This window comes from Mercurialis annua, linkage group LG5, assembly GCF_937616625.2.
Source record: "Mercurialis annua linkage group LG5, ddMerAnnu1.2, whole genome shotgun sequence".
In the NCBI taxonomy this organism is placed as follows: Eukaryota; Viridiplantae; Streptophyta; class Magnoliopsida; order Malpighiales; family Euphorbiaceae; genus Mercurialis; species Mercurialis annua.
The window spans coordinates 48,919,492-48,933,606 of record NC_065574.1 but is presented as its reverse complement, the minus strand read 5'-3'; the positions used below and the strand labels follow the sequence as shown (position 1 = coordinate 48,933,606).

The following is a 14,115-nucleotide window of genomic DNA, read 5'->3' as shown; positions in this document are numbered from 1 at the left end:
GAGAAACAAATTAAAACAATATGGATATAGTAGTTCTTAAAGTATGAGTAAATTACAGTGAGACTTCTTAAATTAAACACAGGCAGTATATGCATAAATTATTATTATTATTATTATTATTATTATTAACTAATTTGGAGAGTATTTCTCCTTTAAGCTAGATTATATGAAAACAATAAAACTCTTAAAGAATAGGCACTAAAAAGATAGATACTAAATGGTAATTATTATATGTTTTCAGATTATAAAAGGTTTTCTGTTTTCTAAAATGTTTCTGATATATTTTCACTTTTAGGGGATTTTTGTATTTAACCTAAAATTTATGGACAAATAAGTACAATCGCTCATTTTCAAAAGACAAGGTATAAGGAAAATAGATGAAGCTTTTCATCCTTATTTGAATAGAATTTCAACTTGACACTTGAAAAGACTTTGGAGAATAAAAGTAGTGAATTGTGTGTGGAAATTTATTATTTAATTTGGCCGCCATGGTAGAGTCTTATGACTTGGCACAATCATACTTAAAAAGCTTTATAATGGGAAATGGAGCATTTAAGCAGCAAGTTTAGAAAGAAAGGGGAAGAAAAAAATAATATTTGAAAGGTTCAAGAAGAAAATAAAAATAAGAAAACAAATAGACTGAAATATCTATTTGCCATGTGTAAATAACACCAAAATTATTTTTCTATCAATTAGTCCATTGAACTTGTCAACTTCTATCAATTAGACCAAAGGTATTGCAAACAATCATAGAGGCCTAATTGATAAATATTAATAAGTTCAATAGAGTACTTAATAAGAAAGTTGTTTTTTGGTGTTAATTGTTGGGTTAATTGCAAATTAATACACGAACTTTACCTGATTTGCAATTACAACACGAATTTTAAAACTTGGTAAATAGGTACACCAACTTCAATTTTTTGGCAAATTAGTAGGCCGACCAATCATGCAACAACACGTGGTTGTATATTATAATGTCCACTAATTTGCCACGTGTGCACCAATCTCCCAAATTTTAAAGTTCGTGTTGTAATTGCAAATCAGGATAAAGTTCATGTATTAATTTGCAATTAACCCTTAATTGTTCATCGCCTATAAATTGAGGTGGTAAGTTAATTATTAAATTAAAAGCAAGAGGTAAGGATAATGAACAAATCCGCACAATATGAAAAGTGACATTTTGTCAAAATCAGTCATTAGCATATCTAAAAAAGAAGATAGGCCTGAGAGATGAATGGATTCAAGTTCAACAGCATTCATATTGAAAGTAGTAGTCAAGACGCAATACCTGAAAAGTTGTTTCCCATCTTCACGTGAACATGAATATTATTAATTCTTCTTCTTCTTGAATTCACATCTCACAATCCTGCACAAGTGACATGAAATTGATAGATATATTATATGGTGACAAACAAATGCTTTTTTTTCTAAACCATCCAAACATTCACAAAATAATATATTCCTCATCCTCATACTCTCCCACTAACTCAAAGAGATGCACCCTATTATTAAATTTTATTTTAAACTTTGGTTCAACCTATGTAGAGACAGTATGAAAGAAAATGTGCATGTATAAAAAAATATATATCTATACTTGAAACTTTCATTTCAGTTAAATTAGTTTTTAAGTTATATCAAACATGTAATTTTAGCCTTTGATCGGTAGGTAAACGGAAATCCCATGATTATGGCCACATTGGATGATAACTTGTACAACAATACAAATAATACACTTGCATATATAAAAGCTAAACTAGTAAACTGTATTAATGAATTTAAAACTTATCACCTTAATCGACGTTTAGTGACCAAAATCACAATTTGTACTTCTAAAAAATTAAAATATTAATTTTAAAAAATAAAAGTTTAGACATTGAAATAAAAAAAATAAAAAACACTTGTGTAATTTTTCCTAATATCAACAACCATGTACAGAAAAGAGAACTTCATAAATCCAATACCCAATATTATTAGCCCCAGCCTAGAATTTTGATGCATTAAATTATAAGAAAATGTCTTGCACAACATGTATCTCCATGCCAATGGAACAATTCTATTTGTGAGAAGCAATCTCATGTCACTAAGAGTGAGTTCGTTTCCAAGAAAGTCGAGCTGCAATTGAATTTAGCAATGCATAAAACATCTAAATGAATTTAGCTTTCTCTTTTAGGAGGATCACAACACCTAGACACTTGGATAGACAGTTAATTTTCTGTGTATCTAACACTTTTTATGAACGTTACAGCATTTGTAAATTGCACTTCACCTAATGAAGAATTGATGTGGAGTGTTAGAATCGAATAATTTCGACTCGTATACAAAGCCATGTACCATTCACATTTTTGAAGTCAAAGAGGACCAAATGCATGCCAGTTTAACAAACTATGTTGCAAAAAATTAACAGGTTATGAAATTTTCTTCACCTTTTGTTCAGCCGTCTTAGCTTCTTCAACCAGTGCCTTCACATTGCATGTCAAGATAGTCGTACTCTTTAGATTTCCTAGAGGCTCTTTGAACTTCTAAGAGATGTCCCTGTGGGTGCAGGACGCGTAAAAATCAACTAGGTTCAAAAATCGAACGTTTACAGTCACCGTGATTTGCAATTTCTGTCTGGGAGGCAAACATCCTGCAGTGCTCCATTTCAAATAAAAGCAATACAATTTTATTAAAAGAAAAACCACGACAGACCATGTTGGGCGGAGAAAACATAGGATACTATAAGAGGTATTGGTATAGAGAGTTAAAGAGTACCAAAAACCATTTCCATTTCTTGAACAACAAGCATAAATGCTTCCAGTGAATGTTGAAAATACTAACATCTCGATCAAAATTGCTGCCTCCAATGGGCTTAAGCTATGTATACATGCACAATTCATTCTTTCAGCTTGATGAAGTGAGACGTGAGTAGCTTTGAGACTGAAAAGCTATGGAATGAGTCCACCTCAAATAGCTCTTTTAGCTTATCATCAGATACAATTCTCCACTTGTCAGATGGATCCTTCAGTGAAATCCAAGGAATTGATAGTAAGAAGAGAATACAGGTTAGTTAGATTAAATATTTAATCCTCTTCAGTTTATCAAGTCAAGAAGCTAAAAGATTTGCTAAAATTAAATGAGGATGCAATTCGAGCCTCGTGTCAAGAGCTTTACTTATAGTATTTCAATACGAATCTCAACAGAACACGAACTTGCTCATAACTAGAAACATTAGTAAGTTGCCTAACTTTAGACATCAATAATAGCAGAACACCTCATTAGGCTCGCTGTCTTCATTTTTCAATCTATTATTGGACTTCGGTATTCTCTTCAGTTAATTTTAAAATAATTGTCCACAATTTTATTATGCTTAGCTTAAGGATTCACAAAGTTAATTTCATAAACTGTTGTTTGTTACACAGTACAAACGTAACCAATCTATGTGCAACAAGTCACAAACTGAACTTAGAAGAATGACAGCGCATGACCAACTTGTTCACTTTTGTAGTGGTCGAGCACATACAAAATGACATCAACTATGCATCAAAATATCACAGCCAAGTGTTTTCCGAACACCAAAAATTTATACCAGCATAGCAGAGTTTCTTTCAGGAAGGAAATCGTGACATACCTGCAGATCATTTTCTTCTATATATTCCGACATTCTCTTCACAACATCATCACAGGATAATTCATTTTCACCAGTGCCTATAAATTTTATAAGAGCATCTGAGAGTGGAAGGGGAGCATGAAGACTAGAAGTTCCTTTCTTCTGCCGTTTTTCCTTCTGCTTTGTCTCATCTGTATCTGAACAGCGCAATTTAGAGAAGCCAGCGCCTCTTTTCTTAACATCTTTGTCCACCTTAGTAACCCTACTGAATAAGATAGAAACTTAGTACAGAAATATTCATGCTGGCACCGCCATAACTATGTATGTCTATATAACAGTTATTAATGCCATAAAACAACTTTCTTAGTTCTGATTCAATAAATCATGACAGTTTTTAGCAATCACTCCAGTAATCATCGTAATAAGTAAAGAGGTGCGAGCATCACTACTTATCAGAACCTTAATCAAGCTAAACAACAAAAGCCAAAAGTCAAAGTATACATGATATAATAATTCAGCAATATGGAAGCTAAGCCTAGAAGGATTGCCTATGCTGTTTTCTTTTGGATAAGTAATCAAAAGAATACATCCTATTTCAATCTAAGCCAATATCTGTAAGCATAAGTCAGCTTATGAAAATTCTGCTCTGTCTAGTTGGTACATAATGAAATGACATGGAAAGAGGCAAAAAGACCAGAAATCAACACATAGAAAGCAAATGACTAAGCAAAAGGTGCCTACCTTTCTTTCTTGCTTCTTTTCATAACCTGCTTTTCTTCCTCTTCCTCTTCTTCATCTCCGTCTTCCTCTTCCTCTTCTTTTTTCTCTTCATGTTCATCCTGCCCTCCCTCTTCCTTTTCCAGGTCATTAGATCCTGCTGATCCAGAATCTTTATCCTTTCCATCTTTTGCTTTCAGCTTCTCATTTTCTGATTGTTCATTGACGACATCAGTTAATACTACAATCAAATACCTATACAGCATGAAACTTCAGAAGAATATCTCCAAAGATAAATAATAAAGATCATAAATATATGGTAAATGAAAAAAAAGTGGAAGTTCAATGAGGATTGTAATTGAAGGTTGAAGAATATTTAAACATCCTAAAGAGTCAAACACTGGCCAAAAAAGGATTAGTGTTAAAATGGAATAAGAATTATGCAAAGCCAAAGAAAACAGAAGGATACAAAAAATCACAGGAAGGATGAAAAAGGAAATTTATTTTGAAAGATTTACAAAATGGTGAACACCAATCCTTGCATAACTGTATTGCATTGCAGATTTTGTAACACCAGATCTTTACAGAGTTTTCTTTTCATGGTATCCTCATTTTTTTCTCAATTATGGTTTGACTTCTGACCCCTAATGTAAACAGCACAACTACCTGTATACTGTAATTATATGGCATGCCCAATTATTTTATCCTACACGGCTAATATTTGAATCAGTTGGATGATGGAGTTCTTTAATCTATCTACAGGCACAATTATGCAATAGAAAATATTAAATATCGCCATATGCCTGATCTTTAAAAAAGGGAAAGGATAGAACATAAACAATTTGAACTACTAATACTGAATTTTCCACAATCACATGGAAGCATAAGTCTTTGAATTATTAGAAATGTAAAATGCTTATGTTTTGAGATTTCCTGAAGGTAGCAAAAATTAAGTGCACAGTAAAAATGTTGCATACTTAAACATGCCAAGAACAATTCACACTACAATAACTGCCCATTCAGAACTGTAACCTTCACAGCTGTCTTTAAAGAAATGTTGGCCACAATTGACTTGCTTCACTAGTTATCTTGCATATATTATTTCACATTCAACCAGAAATGAAATAAAAGATTCGCATGGAGGGAGAGCAAAAGGAAAATTAAACATATCAAAGAGAGACCTTTGCTAAAATTGTACGCCTACAATATATACTTTTATTCCAATTTGGATTTACACATTGTAGGCTTGTAGCTCTAAGAGCCATGACAAAATCTACAGGATAGTTCTGAAGAAAGAAGATAAAGAGCAAAAAGTACAAATATTAGCTTATCAAGAGGTAGCTCCTTTGAGTCGACGTGGTACTCCAAACATTTGTGTTTAGAAAACAACTAACATCAACAGCATAAAATTGGGAGAATACAGACTGCGTCAATCTATAAGCGGCAGCAAACACAAGACCAATAACACATTCCTAATAAGAATCTACATCATAATCTAAATGCATTCCACTTACATCAGATATGCATACTTAAAATTTACAACAGCCAAACCTTTCCTCCTTGTTCAGAAGAAACATGACTCTGCATTTACCATAAGGTGTCACCAAATTGATTGTCAAAAGAAAAAGTAGGCCTTCTAAAATAAAAAGTGAGCTTACTTCTCATATCACTAAGCTAAACATTGATAAATCCTATGCTACAATCTTAATCTTGTATTTCTTTCGCTTTCCCAAAATATCAACACAGATATTCCTGCTCTTTCATGATAAGAATCCCCTATTTTTAATTTATAAACCAAATATCCATTTAGAAATCAATATTCAGCTTGCAAGTAGCGTTTTAATTCTATTTCAAACTCCTTTTCTCGATTTTCAGAAATATCAGTAAACCCTTGTAAGCTTTAGTGTATGATTCAAAGAGCAACCAATTTCTTTTGTTTTCTTAAAACCGGGTCCTTTTTTTAAAAGAAAAAGAACATCAGTTTTAGGGTTCTTCAATGCATTATTGATCACAGACATTGATATCTTAAGAGTTTGGTACACATCCATGGCCTATTTTATCAGAGTACTGTTTCAAACTTCAAAGTCTAAATTTCTTAACTAAATATTGCTATTAGTTTAATTGCAATGACAGGGGTTTTAATTTATTTGGAAGTTTTGAGTTCAACTAACCAGTAAGAATTACAGTTAAATCTCAATAGATTTGTATAATTAGAAGGTGTTTTATCATCATTGGCAAACAAAAGGATGATCAAAATATTCCAATGACATTCAAGCTGGCAGAAAATGGTTTTGTATCATCTGATTGTTCAAAAACCTCTTAAAAATTAAACAAAAGAGTTCACTCTGCTCATGTTAGAGAGCTGGAATCAATCTCAAACAGTCCAAAGATTTAAGAGTTAATAATATACTCTAACAAAAATAGTAACTCAAAAACAAATAAAGAAAAAGCCGTACCGGATTCTGGGGTTAACGGCCAAATATGCCCGGAGAGGACTTTATTCATTTGGAACATATTAATGGAATTTACACCAAAAAGATCTCGCAATGCTTCATTACATTTGATGTTCCGCTTATTCGTGGGGTCCTGCAAACTGTTCTCCCGGATATAGGCCCAAAGTTTTCTCACAACCTAACACAAAAACAATAATAGAAGTAAAAATTAAGATTCAAAAGCTACAAGTTTCCCATGAATCATGTATTTCTGAAAAAGATGAGAACGGAAAGTGGTGTGTAATGTACCTCATTTCTAGCTAATTCAGGGACACCCGTAATCTTTTGAAGCTGCGGAGAGAGGCTACATAGCTTTGCAAATCCACCTCCTACTCTTTTCTTCACTTCTTTTTCTCTCTTTCTTGATCTATCATAATAATTGGTAAAAAAAGACTTGCTTAATTCTGATTCATGACAGTTTTTAACAGTCACTCCAGTAGTTATCTTAATATATAGAAAAATGTGAGTATCCCTATTTTCATAAACTTATCAAACTAAACAAAAGAAGCTAAAAAAAAGTCAAAGTATATACTCCCTCCATCCCAATAGATCTTCCTATATTATCCTTATTTTAAATCACTCATCAACTATTTGTTATTAATATTTATTGTTATCAATCATTAAATAAGGGTATATAAAGGAAAGTTGATCTAAATTTGTAAACATCAATAACATAAATTATGTTTTCTTAAACCGTGTGAAAAGGCGAAAGTGGACAACTCTATCGAGACGGAGGGAGTATGATCTAATTCAGCAATAGGATAGCTAAGACCAGAAGGATCGTACTTGTTATTTTAATTTGGATAAAGTAAGCAAAAGAAAACATCGTATTTCAATCTCCGCCAAACATCCGTAAGCAGAGGTCAGCTTATGAAAATTCTTTTCTGTCAAATTGGTAAATAATGAAATGACATGAAAAGTGGCAAAAGCAAAAACAGATATCCAGACATGGAGAGTATGAATAAGTAAAAGGAGACACCTAGCTTTCTTGCTACTTTTCTTATCCTCTTTTTCTGCCGCTTCCTCTTCTTCATCTCCATCTTCCTCTTCCTCTTCTTTTTGCTTTTCCTCTTCTTTTTCCTCTTCCTCTTCATCTTGCCCATCCTCATCTTTTCCCGGGTCATTAGATTCCTCTTCCTCTTCATCTTGCCCATCCTCATCATCTTCATCTTTTGCCTTCAGCTTCTCAATTTCTGCTTGCTCATTAACGGCATCAGTCAATTCTACAACCAAATACATATACAGCATGCTACTACAAAAGAATATCTACAAAGGTAAAGATCTAAGAAGATCATTATATTACTTGTAAATGGAAGAAAAAAAATGAAAGTTCAATGAAGAAGAGTTTTTGTGGTATTTGAAGGTTACAGAATATATAAACATCCAAAGGAAGCCCAAACACTGGCTAAAAAGGATTAGTGTTCATGAAATAATAGAGACTAAAACCAAAAAAAAGAGGTGGGAAAAAAAATTATTTTCAAAACAATTACAAAATGGTGAACACCAGTCCTTCCGTAACTGTATTGCATTGCAGATTTTGTAATACCAGATCCTTACAGAGTCTTCATTTCATGGTATCCTTATTTTTTTATCATTTATGGTTTGACTACTGACCCCTAATGTTAACAGTGCATTGAGCTGTATACTGTAGATTCTTTGGCATGCCCGACTAATTCATCCTACCCGGCTCATATTTGAATAAGTTGCATAATGTGAATATGCTTCTGAATTCTGCAACCTATCTAGGGGCACAATTAAGCAATAGAAAATATTAGTATATCCCTATATGCCTAATCTTTAGAAAAGGGAAAAGATTGAACATAAAAGATTTGAACTATTAATACTGAATTTTCCACAATCACATGGAAGCATTAGTTTTTGAATTATTAGAAATGTAGAATGCTTCAGTTTTGAAATTTCCTAGAGGTAGAAAAGAATTAAGTTTACAGTAAGAATTTTGGACACTTAAGCATGCCAAGAACAATATTATAACATAATCCACACTATATGAAGTACCCAATCAGAACTGTAGCCTTTCATAGCTGTCTATAATTTTCATTGGCCACAATTGATTTGCTTCACTTGTTATCTTGCATAAATTATTTCACATTCAACTAGGAATGAAATAAAAGATTTGCATGGAGGGCAAGCAAAAAGGAAAACTAAACTTATCAAGGAGAGACCTTTATTGAGTATTGTACGACTAGAACACATAATTTAGAATTTACACATTGTAGCTCTACAAGATAAAGAGCAATGCGTACAAATATTGCAGCTTATCAAGAGGTAGCTCTTTTGTGTTGACGTGGTACTCCAAATATTTCTGACTAGACAACAATTAAGGTCAACAGCATAAAATTGGAAGAACACAGACTGCATCGATCGATAAGTGGCAGCAAACAAAAGACCAATCATACATTCCTAATAACAATTCACATCATAATCTATATGCATTCCACTAAATCAGAGATGCATCTTACTCGAAAATTACAACAGCCAAACCTCTCCGAATTGTTTAGAAGAAACATGACTCTGCATTTACCATAAGGTGTAAACAAATTGATTGCCAAAAATAAAAAGACTTTTAAAATAAAAAATTGAGCTTGCTTCCCATATCACTAAACTAAACATTGATAAATATGCCACAATCTTAATCTTGTATTTCTTTCAATTTCACACCAAAAAATCAACACAAATTCCTGCCCGTTCATCATAAGAGTCCCCTATTTTTTTCATTTATAAACCAGATATAATTCAATTTAAAAATCAATTTTCATCTTGAAAGTAGCCTTTCAATTCTAATTCTAATTTCTTTCTCTAGATGTGCCGAAAAATCAGCGTACCCTTGTAAGTTTTGGCGTGCCATTCAAAGAGCAGCCAATTTCTTCTGTTTTCTTAAACTCAATTCTGTTCTTTAAAGGAAGCAGAAGATTAATTTTAGGGTTCTACAATGCATTAATGATAACCTATAAAGCACGGGAACTTTGAGAAAGCTGTGTTTCCGGTTTCGAAAACTGAAACTCTTGAAACTCAAGCGAAAAGTCCCACGCCTTTTCGGTAAATAAAAGAAATTGGACACCCAGTTTTTATAAAAAAAAAAAAACAACTAAAAAATTGCACACAACACATATAATTTAATTCCTAATCAGTTGCCTACAAATTTTGTTATTCACATTGTCCAAAATAAATCTTATCTTCTTATTTTTATTGAATTAAATGATATTTTTATAAAATTTATAAAACTGTAAAATATTAATTTTAATTATAAAATTTATGGATAGTTTATTATTATTATTTTGAGCTTAAATGGTGAGTATAGATAAATAATATATTACAATAATTGTCATAAACATATAAATAGAATTTAATACATATAAATACAATTTAATACATATAAAACTTTATGTTTTTTTAATGTTAATTTATATATCCCTATGTTGTTATTATTTACACGTTTCTCCCACATTTTGTGTCCTTTATTTTTAAAAATGTTGATTTTTGGTCTCTATTTCGTGTCGTTTCCGTTTTCCATTTGATCACAAACATTGATATTCTAAGAGTTAGTTCAACGCCATGGTCTATTTTATTATATAGCTACTGTTTTAAAGTCTAAATTTCTCAACTAAACGTTGCTTTTTGATTAATGACTAATAGATTTATTTTTTGAATATTAGAGATCAACTAGCAAGAAAGAATTGCAGTCAACTTTGGATAGATTTATAGAATTAGAAGGTGTTTGGATTTCAGGCAGAAACTAGGATAGACAAAACATTCAAATGACATTCAAGCCTGCTAAAAAAGGTTTTGTATCATCTCATTTTTCAAAAACCTCTTAAAAATTAAACCAGAGGGTTTTCTCCACTCATGTTAGACAACTGAAATCAACATCAAACAATCCTAATATTTAGAAGATAATGATATACTAACAAAAGTAATAATTCAAAAACTAATAAAGAAAAGGAAATACCAGCTTCTGGGGTTAACGGCCAAATATGCTTGGAGAGGACTTTATTCATTTGGAACATATTAATGGAATTTACACTAAAAAGATCCTTCAATGCTTTGTCACATTTGATGTTTCGCCTATTCTCAGGGTCCTGCAAATTGTTCTCCCGGATATAGGCCCAAAGTCTTTTCACAACCTAAAACATCAACAATAATAAAGTTAAGATTCAAAAGCTACTTGCGCCCCATGTTTCATGAATGTACAAATAAGATGAGACGTACCTCAGTTCTAGCTAATTCAGAGACACCAAAAAGCTTTTGAAGCTTCGGAGAGAGGCTACATAGCTTTGCAAATCCACCACCTCCTCTTTTCTTCACTTCCTTTTCTTTCTTTTTTGACCTATAATAATAATTGGTAAAAACAACTCTCTTAGTTCGGATTCATTAATCATGACAATTTTTAACAATCACTCTAGTAATTGCCGTGTTAAGTTGAAAAATACGAGCTCGTTACTTTTCAGAACCTTTATCAAACTTAGCAAAAGAATACATGATATAATGCAGCAATAAGGTAGGCTAGGTAGCTATGACCAGAAGGATTGTATTTGTTATTTTCTTTTGGACAAGTAATCAAAAGAAACATCTTATTTCAATCTCAGCCAAACATCCTTAAGCAAAAGTCAGCTTATGAAAATTCTGCTCGGTCAAGTTGGTACAAAATGAAATGAAACGAGAAGTGGTAAAATAAACCAGAAATCCATACACAGAAAGCGTATGAACAAGCAAAAGAAGCTCACCTTTCTTTCTTTCTTCTTTGCTTATCCTCTATTTCTGCTGCTTCCTCTTCCTCTTCTTCATCTCCGTCTTCCTCTTTCGCTTCTTTTTCCTCTTCCACTTCATCTTGCTCTTCCTCTTCTTTTCCATGATCATTAGATCCCCCTGATCCAGAATCTCTATCATCTTCATCTTTTGCCTTCAGCTTCTCATTTTCTGATTGCTCATTAATGGCATCAGTTAATACTACAATCAAATACCTATGCGGCATGCTACTTCAGAAGAATATCTCCAAAAACAATAATAAAAAAGATTACTATAATACCGTAAATGAAAAAAATGGAAGTTCAATGAGGAAGACTTTTTGTGGTAGTTGAATGTTGCAGAATATATAAACCTCCTAAGGTAGTCGAAACACTGGCCAAAAGAAGATTAGTGTTCATGAAATAATAGAAAATTATGCAAAGCCGAAGAAAACAGGAGAAGGAGACAGGAAATTTTTTTTGAAACAATTACAAAATGGCAACCACTAGTCCTCGTGTAACTGTATTGCATTGCAGATTTTGCAATACAAATCCTTATAGAGTCTTTTTTCATGGTTTCCTCAGATTTTTCTCTAATTTATGATTTAACTGGTGACCCCTAATGTAAGCAGTGCAACTACCTGTATACTGTAAATTGTTTGGCATGCCCAATTAATTCATCCTACAAGGATTACAGTGTTGAATTAGTTGCATGATGGAATAATGCTTCTGAATTCTGTAACCTATCTATTTATATTTAGAAAATGGAGAAGATAAAACATAAACAATTAGAACTACTAATACTGAATTTCCCGCCGACACATTTAAAGTCTAAATTTCTTACTAGCCATTGTTATCAGTTTAACTGTAATGACAATTTTGCTTCTTTTTTTTTTTTTTGAGTTCAATTAGCAAGGAAAATTAGAGTAAACTTTGGATACATTTATAGAACTGGAACTTGGAAGGTGTTTGATACATCTTAGATTCTCAGGCAAACACTAGGATAATAAAAAAATTCAAATGACATTCAAGCCTGCAAAAAATGGTTTCGTATCATCTCGTTGTTCAAATACATCTTACAAATTAAAACAAAGAATTTTCTCTCCTCATGTTAGAGACTGAAATCAGCATCAAACAGTCCTAATATTTAAAACATAATGATACACTAGCAAAAATAATTAAAAGAAAAACAAATAAAGAAAAAGAAGTACCGGCTTCTGGGGTCAACGGCCAAATATGCTTGGAGAGGACTTTATTCATTTTGAACATATTAATGGTATTTACGCGAAAAAGATCCTTCAATACTTTGTCACATTTGATGTTTCGCTTATCCGTGGGGTCCTGCAGATTATTCTCCCGGATATAGGCCCAAAGTTTTTGCACAACCTAAAACAACAAGAATACAAAAAACATTGAGCTTCAAAAGCTACTATCTTCGCATGTATCGTGTATGTACAAATAATATGAAACCACCAAAGTGCTACGTAATGTACCTGAGTTCTAGCTAATTCGGAGACACCAACAACCTTTTGAAGTTGCGGAGAGAGGCTACATGGCTTTGCAAATCCACCACCTCCTCTTTTCTTTACTTCTTTTTCGCTCTTTTTCGACCTATTATCATAATCGACAAACAACAAACAAAATATCAATATTAAGCATTAGCATTATCAATTACAAAGAATGAAATTAAAAATCTAGCAATGTAAAATTAATCAATTCTATTCTCATTAGTGATAACATTCAATTCTTTCAAATTAAATAAATAAATTACTATTCATAATAACAGAACTATTAAACTAAAAATAAGTAGATTTCATTCTTATGCTTCAAAACAACGTAACAATAAACTGATAGTCCAGAGAAGTGAAATACCTTTCTTGCCCCTCACTCTCTTCTTCTTCTTCATTTGCTTTGACGGCGTCGTTTCCGTTTCCATTTTGCATTTCACCGGCTTCTGCTATATTCTCACCTTCTTCTTCATTAGTATTTTTAGAAGTATTGTCATTGTCTAGGGTTTCGAGATAACTATCAATTTGTTCTCTAATAAACGCTTTCTTATCCGATAAATCAACGCCGAAATCTTCCTGCAGCTTCCGGCGTACACTGCCGGAGGTGGCCGTGTTGAGGTCAGTGTTCTGGAGAATCTCGCGGAGTCGGGTCACGAGTTCGGAATCCGACACCATTTTGTTCTGTTTCTTATATCAGATACTGAAACTTTTCCGCGGTGAAGGTTTTTTGGTTTTAAATTTGCTATTTTACTTTATTTTTCCTGCGTAGCGGACCAGTACATTTGTATGTCCGTTTCTCGTTTTTCTTGAAAATGGCGTGCAGGTGTTAGTGAGGGTATTTCAGGCATTATCATAATGTAATTCTTTTATTTTTGTCAAAATGTAATTCAATCGACGGTTTTTGTTTTTAAGAAAATTCTAAGGACATTTATGCCGTGTAATTCGTATAACAAATTAATAAGGCGTTTACCATATTAAAATATTTAGAACAAATTATTTAAAAGTCCCTGAAGTATACTATAATTAACAGTTTAGTACTCTTTATTTCAAAAGTCTACTTAATGGTCCCT

The 14,115-nt window shown here is 32.4% G+C and overlaps 1 protein-coding gene across 7 annotated transcripts; it reads right to left on the bottom strand.

Moving 5' to 3' along the window:
• Window positions 1-1,138: 1,138 nt before the first annotated feature.
• LOC126681121 (uncharacterized) lies at window positions 1,139-13,830 on the bottom strand. Of its 7 annotated transcripts, none has more exons than XM_050376512.2 (14): window positions 13,410-13,830; window positions 13,031-13,148; window positions 12,749-12,923; window positions 11,538-11,730; window positions 11,023-11,140; window positions 10,763-10,937; window positions 7,775-8,018; window positions 7,045-7,162; window positions 6,760-6,934; window positions 4,328-4,514; window positions 3,608-3,851; window positions 2,752-2,998; window positions 2,424-2,634; window positions 1,139-1,366 (listed from the first exon to the last, which is right to left on the bottom strand). In XM_050376512.2, the coding sequence occupies exons 1-12, from the start codon at window positions 13,718-13,720 to the stop codon at window positions 2,873-2,875; spliced, it is 2,184 nt and encodes a 727-aa protein (XP_050232469.1). In that variant the 5' UTR covers window positions 13,721-13,830; the 3' UTR covers window positions 1,139-1,366; window positions 2,424-2,634; window positions 2,752-2,872. The 7 variants fall into 7 exon arrangements, with proteins under 7 accessions (XP_050232469.1, XP_050232468.1, XP_050232471.1 ...); XM_050376511.2 differs by having other exon boundaries at window positions 2,424-2,626; XM_050376514.2 differs by having other exon boundaries at window positions 2,424-2,626; window positions 2,818-2,998.
• Between the last annotated feature and the right edge of the window lie 285 nt (window positions 13,831-14,115).